A 12,803-nucleotide genomic window follows, 5' to 3' on the forward strand; every position below is an offset into this window, starting at 1 on the left:
ATTTCTTATAGCGCAGAGCAGGAGGGGTTATAAGCTCTGCAAGTTGGGAATTGAATTGACTAGGCTTACCGGGAGGCCGGTACAGAAGAAAGCCATTGATCGTGGTTTGAGGGTTGATGCCAATCGTAAAAAAAACAACCTCACAGTAGGGTAATGCAGCCTTCTCTAAACTACAGTCGAGATTGTTTTTAAAAATTATGGCCAGCCCCCCCCCCTTTTTATTTCCTCTGTCGAGTCTGAGAAGACAGTAGTTCACAGGTACCGCTTCCAGAGTCTCGGGGGTAGAAGCATCATCCAGCCACGTTTCCGTTAAAAAAAGCACATCGAGATCGCTGTCTATAACTAGATCATGTATCTCCTGTTTATGCTTCTTCATAGATCTGCAGTTTAATAAGGAGAAATTCAACTTTCTCACCTGCGGCTCACCTTCGCTCTCCAGGTTAGTGGCAAATTGACAAGTGCCACAGTAAAGGGTGGAGGCAGCACAGTCAGCAGACATAGAGTGGCAACAGCCGTCTGCGACTGTGGGGCGAAGAGCCATCAGATCACTATGCGTATAATGATGCTGTCTGTGTACATCCCGGGGAATATTCTTGCCGAGGGCAGGGGTTCTGGCCCCGAGCCCCGGTCGGCCGCGGACGGGCCCAGACGGGCTTGCCTTTGGCGCGCCTTCGGCGCGCCGCCGGCGCGCCCGCTGCGACCGCCCGCTGCGCGGACGGGATGATACCGTGTTTTTATCCATGAGCCTGGAGGGTAGGAGGGAGGAGCAAGTAGCCCGTCAGCCTTCCCCTACCCAAGATGGCGTCTGTGGAAGAACGAAAGCGCCCCCGCCCAACAGCAGCAGCGGATAGCCAGGGACGGTCCGCCACCAACCCCAAATGAGCGCTAGTCACGCCGCAGAGCATCAGGCCAGGTATGATATGCAATTTAAAAATGTGCAGTTTAAAATATATACATGCGCTAAAAAGACACACATCCAAAATTAATAGCAGCAGTTGAAGGGAGAGCAAGAACCCCCGGCTTCCGCCTCAGGGGAGAGCAAACATACGAATGCAAACATACATTACTGCGAGTTATCTCTCACGCTGAGGTATCACTTACGCCAAAGTATCTCTTACTGCGAGTTATCTCTCACGCCGAGGTATCACTTATGCCAAAGTATCTCTTACTGCGAGTTATCTCTCACGCTGAGGTATCTCTTACGCCAAAGTATCTCTTGCTGCGAGTTATCTCTCACGCTGAGGTATCACTTACTCTGAAGTATCTCTTACTGCGAGTTCTCTCACGCTGAGGTATCACTTACGCCAAAGTATCTCTTACTGCGAGTTATCTCTCACGCTGAGGTATCACTTACACCAAAGTATCTCTTACTGCGAGTTATCTCTCACGCTGAGGTATCTCTTACGCCAAAGTACCTCTTACTGCGAGCTATCTCTCACGCTGAGGTATCACTTACGCCAAAGTATCTCTTACTGCGAGTTATCTCTCACACTGAGGTATCACTTATGCCAAAGTATCTCTTACTGCGAGTTATCTCTCACGCTGAGGTATCACTTACACCAAAGTATCTCTTACTGCGAGTTATCTCTCATGCTGAGGTATCTCTTACACTGAGGTATCTCTTACGCCGAGTTATTTCTTGAACCGAGGATTCTCGTATGCTGAGGTATCTCTCACTCTGAGGTATCACTTATGCCAAAGTATCTCTTACTGTGAGTTATCTCTCACGCTGAGGTATCACTTATGCCAAAGTATCTCTTACTGCGAGTTATCTCTCACGCTGAGGTATCTCTTACGCCAAAGTATCTCTTACTGCGAGTTATCTCTCACGCTGAGGTATCACTTACACCAAAGTATCTCTTACTGCGAGTTATCTCTCACGCTGAGGTATCTCTTACGCCAAAGTATCTCTTACTGCGAGTTATCTCTCACGCTGAGGTATCTCTTACGCCAAAGTATCTCTTACTGCGAGTTATCTCTCACGCTGAGGTATCTCTTACGCCAAAGTACCTCTTACTGCGAGCTATCTCTCACGCTGAGGTATCACTTACGCCAAAGTATCTCTTACTGCGAGTTATCTCTCACACTGAGGTATCACTTATGCCAAAGTATCTCTTACTGCGAGTTATCTCTCACGCTGAGGTATCACTTACACCAAAGTATCTCTTACTGCGAGTTATCTCTCATGCTGAGGTATCTCTTACACTGAGGTATCTCTTACGCCGAGTTATTTCTTGAACCGAGGATTCTCGTATGCTGAGGTATCTCTCACTCTGAGGTATCACTTATGCCAAAGTATCTCTTACTGCGAGTTATCTCTCACGCTGAGGTATCACTTACACCAAAGTATCTCTTACTGCAAGTTATCTCTTACACTGAGGTATCACTTATGCCAAAGTATCTCTTACTGCGAGTTATCTCTCACACTGAGGTATCACTTATGCCAAAGTATCTCTTACTGCGAGTTATCTCTCACACTGAGGTATCACTTACGCATAAGTATCTCTTACTGCGAGTTATCTCTCACGCTGAGGTATCACTTACGCCGAAAGGAAGGGGGCCTGCTCCTGATAGCAGGAGAGGCTGTGGGTCGCATTACAACGGCTGCCAGGCCTTTGTAGCTCCCCTGCCACAGATGGGATTTCCTGGCCTGGGGGAGATGTGAACACCTCCGCCCAGGAAAGGCTTTGTTTCTGGGCTCAGGGAGCGCAGGCTCCCACCCTAGGGGTCCAGAAACAGGTCTTGTGGTGGCAGGCTGGTGTGTACTAGTCAGGGAACCCACCAGAGGCTGGTCGTTTTTTTAGGGGGCATCTCGGAGATGCCCTCTGCGTGTATTTTACATTAAATCCCACACTGGCATCAGTGTGGGTTTAATAGGCTGAGACGTTTGATACCAAACTTCTCAGTTTTCAGTTTAGCCATCATGGTGCTGTGGAGTTCATAATGACAATCTCCCAGCACCATATACTCTTAATGGCAGCACTGCACTTACAATGTCTAAGAATGGACTTAGACAATGTAAGGGTACAGGGCCCATGCACCTGCACCCTCACCACTGGTATAGGGAACCCAGCTAGAGTGGTATCTTACCCTTACCACAGGCAGTGGTTTGTGGGCATGGCACACAGGGATGTGTGCCATGCCGACTATTCCCTTTTCTCTGCACCAAAACACGCAGCCTGCATTGGCAGTGTGTGTGTGTGTAAAGGTACAGGACCTCTAAGGGTGGCACAATAGGTGCTGCAGCCCTTAGAGACTTTTCCCTGGTAACAGTGCCAAGAGACTGACATTTGGCCAGAGAGGTGCCAATTGGAGGTACAAATGTACAATTTTGGGAAAGAACACAGGACCTGGGAACCTGATTGGCAGGGATCCATGGCACATCAAGTCAAAGTCCATCCAAAATCTGGCAAAAAGTGGGGTTGGGGGGTTACTGCAACAGAAACCCACTTTCCTACACTTATCTTCTCTGGCCCCTCTTATCATAACTTTACTTTTCCTCTTATTTACAGAAAGATCACACCCTCACACGTTGACCACTGTTCATCTATAGACACACAATATTGTCTATTGGAGAACAATCCTTTTGAAGCCTGAAGGTTCCTGGGGCAATAACAGAGCAACCTCTACCCAAGAAACTATGTGATTTAATAGGCATTTGGCAAAAATCATCCTGGTAACATCTAAGAGCGCAACAGGACAATAATTTTTGGAAGATTGAGATTCCCTTTTTGTTAAAGGGGTACGAATGCCTCGTCATTCGAGCGCTTTAGAAACATATAAACATAAACATACGATGTTACTACCTTGCCAAGACTCGGGGACTATATCTGCATTTAAACAATAATCAAACACCGGCTTCGGGATCCCTGCCCGTAAGTGTGGATCAGCTTTAACGGGTCCGGCTGCGATACCATCTGGTCCCTGAACTCGACTAATATTTAACTTCAAACTGATACGAACTTCGAGAGAACTAGATCCTCTGTTAGAAAGTAACTGTCTTGGATTTCAAATGTCAGAGGAAGTACAAAGATAAGAACTCCAAGGTCCCGATTCACAAAAGAAAAGTTAGACCAAAAGTCCAACTTTAAACATGAAGTTTAAGTTTAGATTTAAAGTCAAACTTAACACCTGAAATCTAATTTTAGACCTGAACTCAGAGGGCCGGCTTCACAAAGGAAAATTGAGACAGAAGTCTATCTTTACGACTGTCGGTATTCACAAAGGGCAGTTATGAGTAGTAGAGTTAGATTTTTAATTTAAGTTTAATTTAAGTTTAATTCTTTTTAGCATAACTGAGACTAAAACGTAAGTTAAACTGAGACAAAAGTCTAGCTTTACTACTTCTAAATGACCTCTGTGAATACCGAAAGTCGTAAAGTTAGAATCGGCCGGGCCCTCAGTTTAGACCAAGAGTCTAACTTTACTACTTTTCGGCATTCACAAACGTAAGTTACTACTAGTAACCGTATTAGTCGCTAAGTTAAGTTTCTCCTAGTAAAATTACTATTTATGAAACGCAATCTCATCTTTTAAACAGAACTCTGCATCGCATCTCTGTCTCACCTGAAGTCCAGACAAACACATTTCTGGGGTGTCGCCACCTCCATTGGCCGACAGACTTTGAATGGCAGCTTTAAACTTCTCAGGGTCGTCTGTAATCAGCGCCGGTCCGAAGTCTGGAACCACAAATTCAATATCAAGATGTTAAACAAGCATTTGCGATGAAAATTGGTCTTGCATTAGTGACAGTAAGAGGTATTGGCGCTATAAATGAGAATGCGTTTTACCCATGTGTTTTGGATTGGATTGGATGTATGTGGTGTGAAGTGGAATTATGTGGTTTGGAATTGTTAGTTGTGGAATTGTGTGTGGTGGAATTGTGTGGAGTGGATTTGTGTAGTGAAATTATGTAGCATGGTGTGTAATGGAATTTTGTGGATAGTAATTATGTGGCATTGAGTCTATTGGAATTATGTGTAGTAGTAATGTGTGTCAGAGTGTAATTGTGTGGAATGACTTTCTGTGTGGTCGAGTGGTATGTTGTGGAGTTTAATTATGTGGTATGATGTTGAATGATGTGGCATGATGTGAAATTCTGTGGTGTAGATTGGATGTATGTGGTGTGTTGTGTAATTGTGTAGTTGAGTTGAAATATGTGGTTTGCTGTCAAATTATGTGGTGTAGAATGGAAATGTGTAGAGTTGAATTGTCTGGTGTGGAAGTGTGTGGCGCTGAGTGAAATTATGCTGATTTGAATTATGTGGCATGGTATGGAGTGTATTTGTGTGGATTGTGTTACCAAGTTTAAAAATGATTAAACATAATTACAAAGAAAGGAAGCCTTTGATTGTGCACAAATTTACAAAACCTTATAATATGTAAAGACCAAATATCAAAACAAAAACATGCAGAGTCAACTCCCAGCTGGAACAAAGCACATTCAGAGGGGACGGTCTTCCAGCAGAAGGAACCATGGTGGCCTTTGTCCCAAACCAAAAAGAGGAGAGTTCCAACTCCTCAGCCAGCAGCAAAGCAGACACCAGATGGTGCTAATGTACAGTTGTTGGAGGGGAGTGAGGTGGGTGGAATGAACAACAAGCATTTGCAATGCAAATTGGTCTCGCATTTGTGAGAGTTAGAGGAATTGGTGTTGTAAATGAGAATGTCTTCTACTCATGTGTCTTGGATTGGAGAGGATGTATGTGGAGTGGATTTATGGGCACTGGAATTTAGTTGTGAAATGGTGTGTGGTGGAATTGTGTGGAGTGGATTTGTGTAGTGGAATAATGTGGAAAGGTGGTACTAAGGAGGGACTAACAAGCCTAATAACGAATAAGAAGCCAGCATTTACAAAGGACAATGACACAAGCCAATGACAAATAGGGTGACATGCCTACACACACACACACACACACACACCACGTAACAAGCTGGTGTACAGATAGACTGACCACCTGTCTCCACTTTCGATTTTGCAGTCACAACGAGATTGGTCACTTTCCAAGATCCCTTCTGTAAACCATACAGTATGTGTGAAAATTGGGCGAGAATAAAAGTGCGCTGTAGCAGCACCACTGCGTGGGACTCATCCGTTGGTAGCCCTGTCGTCAGAGGCCGGCTTGCGAATGAAGATAGGCTAACAGCCGTGTTTGTTTCAGATGGTGGGAGGGTGTGTGCATGTAAGCATGTTTATTCATACTATTCCAGACAAAGGTGGCTCTGGCATAATAACGGTGACTTTTGACATATGTTGGGCATCTTTGTACTAACGTGGCATACTGTGAATATCTTTGGCCTAATCGTGGTACTCTATGGAATAATCTGGGCCTTGGAATCAATGTCCATGAACGGATACAACAGTGGTTGTGGCCCTGACATTATGGGGGCATCCTTCGCATAATGTAGGCAATCTCTGTCATTTGGATGGGCATCCCTCTTGCATGTACATACCAGGGTAGATGGGGTAGAATGTGTCAAGATGATGTATTTGAACTACAAAAATCACAAGCTGCCTTTTAAGGGACATGCATGAAGAGCTTTCCCCCATGAAACGACATTTTCTTTGAATGTGTTGGCCAAAAATGGAAAGTTTCTAGAAAGTTTAATAGAAAAACATGTATTCTGGGAAACGAATATGTCACTACTGGTAAACGTGCAAGGTGCGTTCACTACTTTGGCTCTTTATGATGTTGTCAGCACCGCAGCAATATTCAAAGCCATCATTCCACGTGCGAGTGTGCGGCACTGTGAATAGACAATGAGCCGCGCTGAATTCCAACAATGTAAGGGGCATATCAGCAACACCCAGCGATAATTATCGCTCAGCGCTCTTAGCGTGAGGATAATTATCGCCGGGTAACGTGGATTTTTATCGCTGAGATAGCGTGCTATTAGCAACGCTTATCTCCTCAGCGATAAAAATCCTAGAGCTAACTGCCTAATGTGAGATTATAGCTGGAAACCCAGCGATAATCTCACGTAGTGTGGCGTTAGCTTGCTGATAGGGCCTCACATACTTAGCCATGATATCCACCTTCCATAGGATATCATGGCGAAGTCAGTCCTGAAGCAGGCGTAAGGAAAGTAGTGATAACAGGGGTTATCGCTACTTTTCCTGCCGCTATGCTTCATAGCGTGCGGCTTGATGATAGGAGAAATGTCGCTTAGCGACATTTCTCCTGTCATGTCAGGTCAGGAACGCCCACTTTGCATCTCATTAGAGATGCAAAGCAGGGCGTTAGGAATCCTGACGCTAAAGCAAGGTTTCACGCGTTAGCGTGGCTTTGCTAATTTGTTATCGCCAGCTTGTAAATATGCCTCTAAGAGTCTTGGTCACAAAGCCAATTTAGCAAAGTAGAAACTTGCTTCACAGAAAGGATGCATTGGTGGGTGCATAAGGCATGTAGCCTTCCACCTCTGCTCTAAAGTGCACAAAGGCAAAGTGCCTGTGCAGGCGCAGCCGGTCCCTGGAACACTGAAATGTTTCGGAGTTTAAAGCACTTGCAAAACAGTAGTCACTACTGTGGCTCTCTCTTCAAGTTGGGAGGAAGAGGGCGGGGTATTTGCCACACATATTAAACACCAGCGGCATAACGTGCAGAATCCATTATTTCGAGTCTGTTCGTACAGTATATTTCGGGGGGTTTGTGCTCATGGAATCTATGAGAGGAAAACTGCGAGTGTAACAATGAACACACACAGTAGCTCCATTCCCAGGGTCACAGGGAAGGAATGAAGCCCCGCTCTTCATGTCACGTGATGTCACCTGTCTTCATAATGGACGCCATCGACGGCGCCATACTCAGTGTCCCGAGGACGGGGACTTCGAACCCCAGCGCTCCCTTAATTACACGGTCTTGTTTGTTAATTTAAATTGTAAAATCCATGCAGCGCCTCGAAGCTGCGTGTGCTAGAATCCTGATCTGAAATGCCTGCGTTCTCGAACGCTCCCCGGACAGACTCCTGTGCGAAGGGCCAAGCCGAGCCCAGAGGCTGCCACCTTCTGTCACTTGCCCCTTTGCTGGCAGAGTGGAGGGCGTGTATACATCCCTGCGGCGCTACCCCTGTTCAGCAAATGCTCGCTGAAAGGTGTTTCCAGTCTGCTGAAAAGTCAATAAAAGCGCGCAGCAAAGAGACTCCTGAATGCAGGGACGTAGCTCTGCACGGTGCAGCAGGTGCAGTGGCACCGGTGAGGCCCCGTGAACCAAACATCGACGTTTCAGTTTTCGACAAGGATTTTTCGGGACCCAATTTCCTGGCTGAGATTAGGGTCGAGGGCATGCATCCTTGCTACAACATTGTCTCCATTGCCTACTCGAGTGATAGCGACTGGCTAGTAAGTGACGAATGGGGCAGACATCAATGCGCACTGCTGCCTAACCACGCATATAGAGGAGATCTGCCATCGATTCGAGCCGGGTTGCACCAGCCTTATATTTACAGACGTGTATGTGAGTGCAAGCCCCGCCAGGCCTTCATTAAATGTTATTCAATAACGTCTGAAGTTATAAACTGGATATGCTGCTGTTTTAGCTTTAGAATCGCGCCATCACTCTTGGAATTGGGCTCAGAAAATGTGCCTCTGACTCATCTTTAAAGAGTTCATTCAGCCCAAATTACGAGGAGAACACGCTTTTAAAGAGCTCCGAATGGTACTTTCTGAAGTTTAGACTCTGAGTGCCAATGTGAAGCAGAGATAGTAAGTTCATGCTCCAACCTGTTCGACTTTTTGGGGGAGTTTGCCCTCGAGCAATCTACTGCTAAATTGGGTGAAAATGGACACAGGAGGTTTTGGAAATGCCCCCCGAGATGCACACTAAATGGAACAAGGGAGGACGGCCGGGCTAGCGCGCAGAGCACGCGCGCACGCGCATGGTGGCATGCTTTCACTTTAAACTGCGTTTAAAGTGAAAGCACGCGTGTTTATCAAGATGGCGGCGGGCTGTCCACTGTCCTTAGATGCACGCGCATGCTGTTAGGTTTGGACAAATTGCGAGAGCACCCATCTTTGTCCATCCTTGCGCGTGCATGTAAGGCTTTGGCAGAATCGATTCCAAAAGGTCTCTCTGACGAGGGCAGCGCATGCGCTGCTATTCGCCAGGCGAGACCTAAAAACAGAGGTAGGGAGGAAGGGGCTGGTTAGAAACATCCTCCTTGCTCTAGTTCTAATGCTATCCGGCTGGGTTAAGAAGGGGAAGTGGAGAGAGATGCGTGACACAGTGGTGCTGGAGATGTGCAGACAAACATTGTCGCCCAGAGTGGCTCTCAGCCTTTTAAGTAGGGTTACTCTCTGAGTGTGGCTCGTGTGGTGGGAATGTTCTGGTAGCGTGTGAAGCTCTTCGTTTTTAGGTCTCTCCTGAGCCAGCGCTTTAGTGCTGCTCTCGCGAGAGTTTTTGTAAAAGGGGGATTTGGAAGTGCAAACCAGTGCTTTCAGGCCGCCAACTACAGTGCATGTGCGCCGGGCGCGCGCACCATTTGGCAGCCTGCCTGATCATTTCGTGGCCGCTTTGATGTTTCTGTGAGCCGCGCGGCCACTGAGAACATCAAAGTGGCCGCGAAAGTGCACACCATTTGCCTCCCCCTCCTGCCATGTTTATTTTGAACTGCCTCACGCAATTAATTACAAAAGAACATGGCAGCAATCATCTCTGGTTAAACTTTTGGCAGAGCGGGATATAATCTACTTCGTGGTTGTCACCGCTTTACCACTTTGCCATTCTCTGAGACCTTGAATGTACATTAGGCGTTTATTAAATAAACATGGCAGCCAATCGTATCTGGTAACACTTCTGGCCGAGTGGGTAATACTAACGGCTACTAAAATAAGAGCACATGTCCTTCGGTGGCATCTAACGCGGCTTTCACTCGCAAATTAAAACCACAGTTCCCGTCATGCTGTGCTGCCATCAGGAAACCGTGCACACTTCGCAAGGAGCCAGGACTGGGACCAGGTAGGACTGTTTCTTAATACTATCACACCCTGCTTGTGCTCTTCTTTTTTTTTGGGAGGGGGGAGGAGGTGGCAATGGGCTTGTTTGTGTTTATTTAGACTTTAAAATGTATTCATAATGTCCCGGTCGCGTTGTCATGCTGCGTGTGTGCAAAGTCCTGCAAGCCGTATCCAGTTCCTCGCACGCTCTACTGTGAACGTGGAGGTTTCTCCTCATGTAAATGCCATAAGAAACAGTGCTCACAGCCGGTTAGAGAGAAAATATTTTTCAATTTTTCTTTACGCGTTGCATCTTGCCCCGATCTTGCATCTCTCCTGCCCCATCCCATGTCGTCTTCCTCAGCATTGTTTATTTAATGGGCTGCAGACAGGACGGAAGTCACGGAACATGCATGAGGCAATTATTTAATAAACAAGGTGGCAGGCAATCATATCTGGTTACCCTTCCTTTCATCATGCCTCGATCGTCGCGTCTCTTATGTTCCTTCTCCTGTCGTCTTACTCACCATTGTTTATTTATATAACGTAATACTTGTATGTGACCTTTTACTTAGTGCTGTTTTTTAGCAGAAAATAGAGCCGAATCTACTTGCAATTGGATTCGAACTATAATGTCCAGATTGTAAGGTCTGCATCTACTCTCCATTCTCCCTAAACAAAGCAATAAAAAATGACACTTCGATGCCAGTAAGGGTATCACAGCTCATTCGATTCTGCCTGCCAGCCTGCCCTCTCCACTTTATATTTGCATCTGCTCACTATGCTGGTTGGGTTCTCTGCCTTCACCAAACAAAGCCTTAATTATTATACTAGAAGTGGCATTAAGAGTACTAGAATCTGCTCATTTCCAGTTCCCGTCGTTATATTTCAGTCTACTTGCTTTGCTGGTCCTGCTAGTTATTGTAGGCCTCTGTTGCTTTCGTGAACTCGTGTGTGATATATCATGTTTTGTGAATAGTAGGCATGCTTCGATTATTCCCCCCTGTGTGTGGCCTTTTGTTGTGTTTGTGCTTTGACTTTACAACAATGTGTTGCAAGTTTAGTTTTCTGCCGGGGCTACATATAGCATCACTGCATTTCATACACAACTCTGGTGCTGGCTTCCTGCTTAAGAGTAGAACTGAAGTATGGGCAAATAAAGTACACAAGTCGGGTGGTATGTTGTGTGTGTTTCCTCTGAACTGATTGAGAAATGCCTCTTGCTGGTACTTCTGCTTTATGGACGTTATTGTGGACTCGTAACAAAACTTGCGGAGATTTATTGCTAATGAACTCTTTACTTTTGGGTTAAATGTGCGACCCACTAGAAAGGTTTGGATGCTAATGTCCAGTTTTTATAGTTTCTAATACTTTGCGTTAACCCACATCTCGACACTTCAGAAATGAAAAAGTGTAGCACAGAGAGATGACGCATTTTGTTAAGAGGACCACAATTTTGGCATGGAAGCGAAGATTAGAATTGTGGTCTGCTGCTTCCAGAACTGACGACGGAGCCGTCATTTCTCTTTTACTGTTGCCCAAGTGTGTGGCAGCCGGTCTTCTGTGTCATGAAGTGACAGAATGATCTACGAAGGGAAACAAATCTTGGTAGGACATACCTCGCTCATGGAACACATTGTAATTTGTAATTAAATAATTTGCCCTTCTTGCGCCCTGTGTTTGCGATCTGACGCAGGCTTTCTCTGTGCCTTTTTTGGAAGAGATGAACAATGCAGGCAGCGAGGATTGGAGACCACTAGCCTGCCTCAATGGCATTTAGCAAATCGTTCCCACTAATCAGTGGTAAGTGTGTACCTAGCCCTCTCTGAAGACCTGTCATTTAGTCACGCTCATTAGCTTGAGCCAGTGTTGGTAAACCTCTTGAGAGGGTGCACTTTGAGGGAAGCAGCTTACCCCAGCAGGTACTTATCTTTGGCACACATTGCTTTGCAAAGGCAAAACACGACTCGTCTATAGAGGTATTAAAAGCCAACCTAAAAAAAAGCTTCTGATACATGGAATGTCACCAGATGCCTAATAATCTCCTCTCTGTAAGGTTCCAGTTCTGTTCTCCCCACACGTCTCTCTCCCCCCTGCACATTGAAGTAGATTGCTCTGGTTTATGTTGTACAAAATTAATCGAATATGTCCCACTTTGGTGTGGTGGTTTTGTGAGCAGTCACTGGACTGCTAAACCAGTTGACCCACAGTGACCACCAAACAGGCTTCACTTAGAATTGGAAACAGTGTGTGCCTCATGCCCTTCTCTTTTTTTTTTTTATATTTTTTTTTTTATTGAGCAGAGCAGAGCAACGACATAGCATCCATATATTGACAGGGTGTTACAATTACAAAAACACAATTGTGGAATAGCCTTCCCATCTATGTGTCTTCCTCCTTCCTTTATGTTACTAAAAGTAATAATCAAAGATCTCATGCCCTTCTCAAGCCTGCATATTTGCAAGCCTTCTAACACCATGCTGTTTTATGTTGTCACCATGGCCCCCCTTTCTCTTCAGCCTATCTTGTCTTATACATGTCTCTCCTCTCCTCAAACACTACCTCATTAATCCAGAACTGCATCTACCGCTCTCCCCCTCCCTCACGTTTATTTAATTGATGTCCCCATGTCCCTCCTTTTTCCTCTAACCTTGCCCTCTGCCACTACATTTCGCTGTGCACTGCGCCCATGTGCTGTGGAGTGAGTCTAATAACCCTAGAAACTGGAACAGTCGGGGGGTTGGCCTTTACAAATAAGCATTTGCAATGCAATAGGTCTCGCATTACTGAATGTTTGAGCTATTGGTGTTGCATTATTATTTGCAATGCCAATAGCTCAAACTTTCATAATGCGAGACCTATTGCATTGCAA

At 45.7% G+C, this 12,803-nt stretch overlaps 1 protein-coding gene across 3 annotated transcripts in view; it reads right to left on the reverse strand.

Moving 5' to 3' along the window:
- Positions 1 to 12,803, reverse strand: part of LOC146808665 (von Willebrand factor A domain-containing protein 7-like) — a 455,939-nt gene that overhangs the window by 227,552 nt on the left and 215,584 nt on the right. For all 3 annotated transcript variants that reach the window (XM_085615458.1, XM_085615459.1, XM_085615460.1), the window contains exon 8: positions 4,567 to 4,679. In XM_085615458.1, coding sequence (XP_085471584.1) covers positions 4,567 to 4,679 — 113 coding nt within the window. The remainder of the gene's footprint in view (positions 1 to 4,566; positions 4,680 to 12,803) is intronic.

Source organism: Triturus cristatus, chromosome 7 (assembly GCF_964204655.1).
Source record: "Triturus cristatus chromosome 7, aTriCri1.1, whole genome shotgun sequence".
In the NCBI taxonomy this organism is placed as follows: Eukaryota; Metazoa; Chordata; class Amphibia; order Caudata; family Salamandridae; genus Triturus; species Triturus cristatus.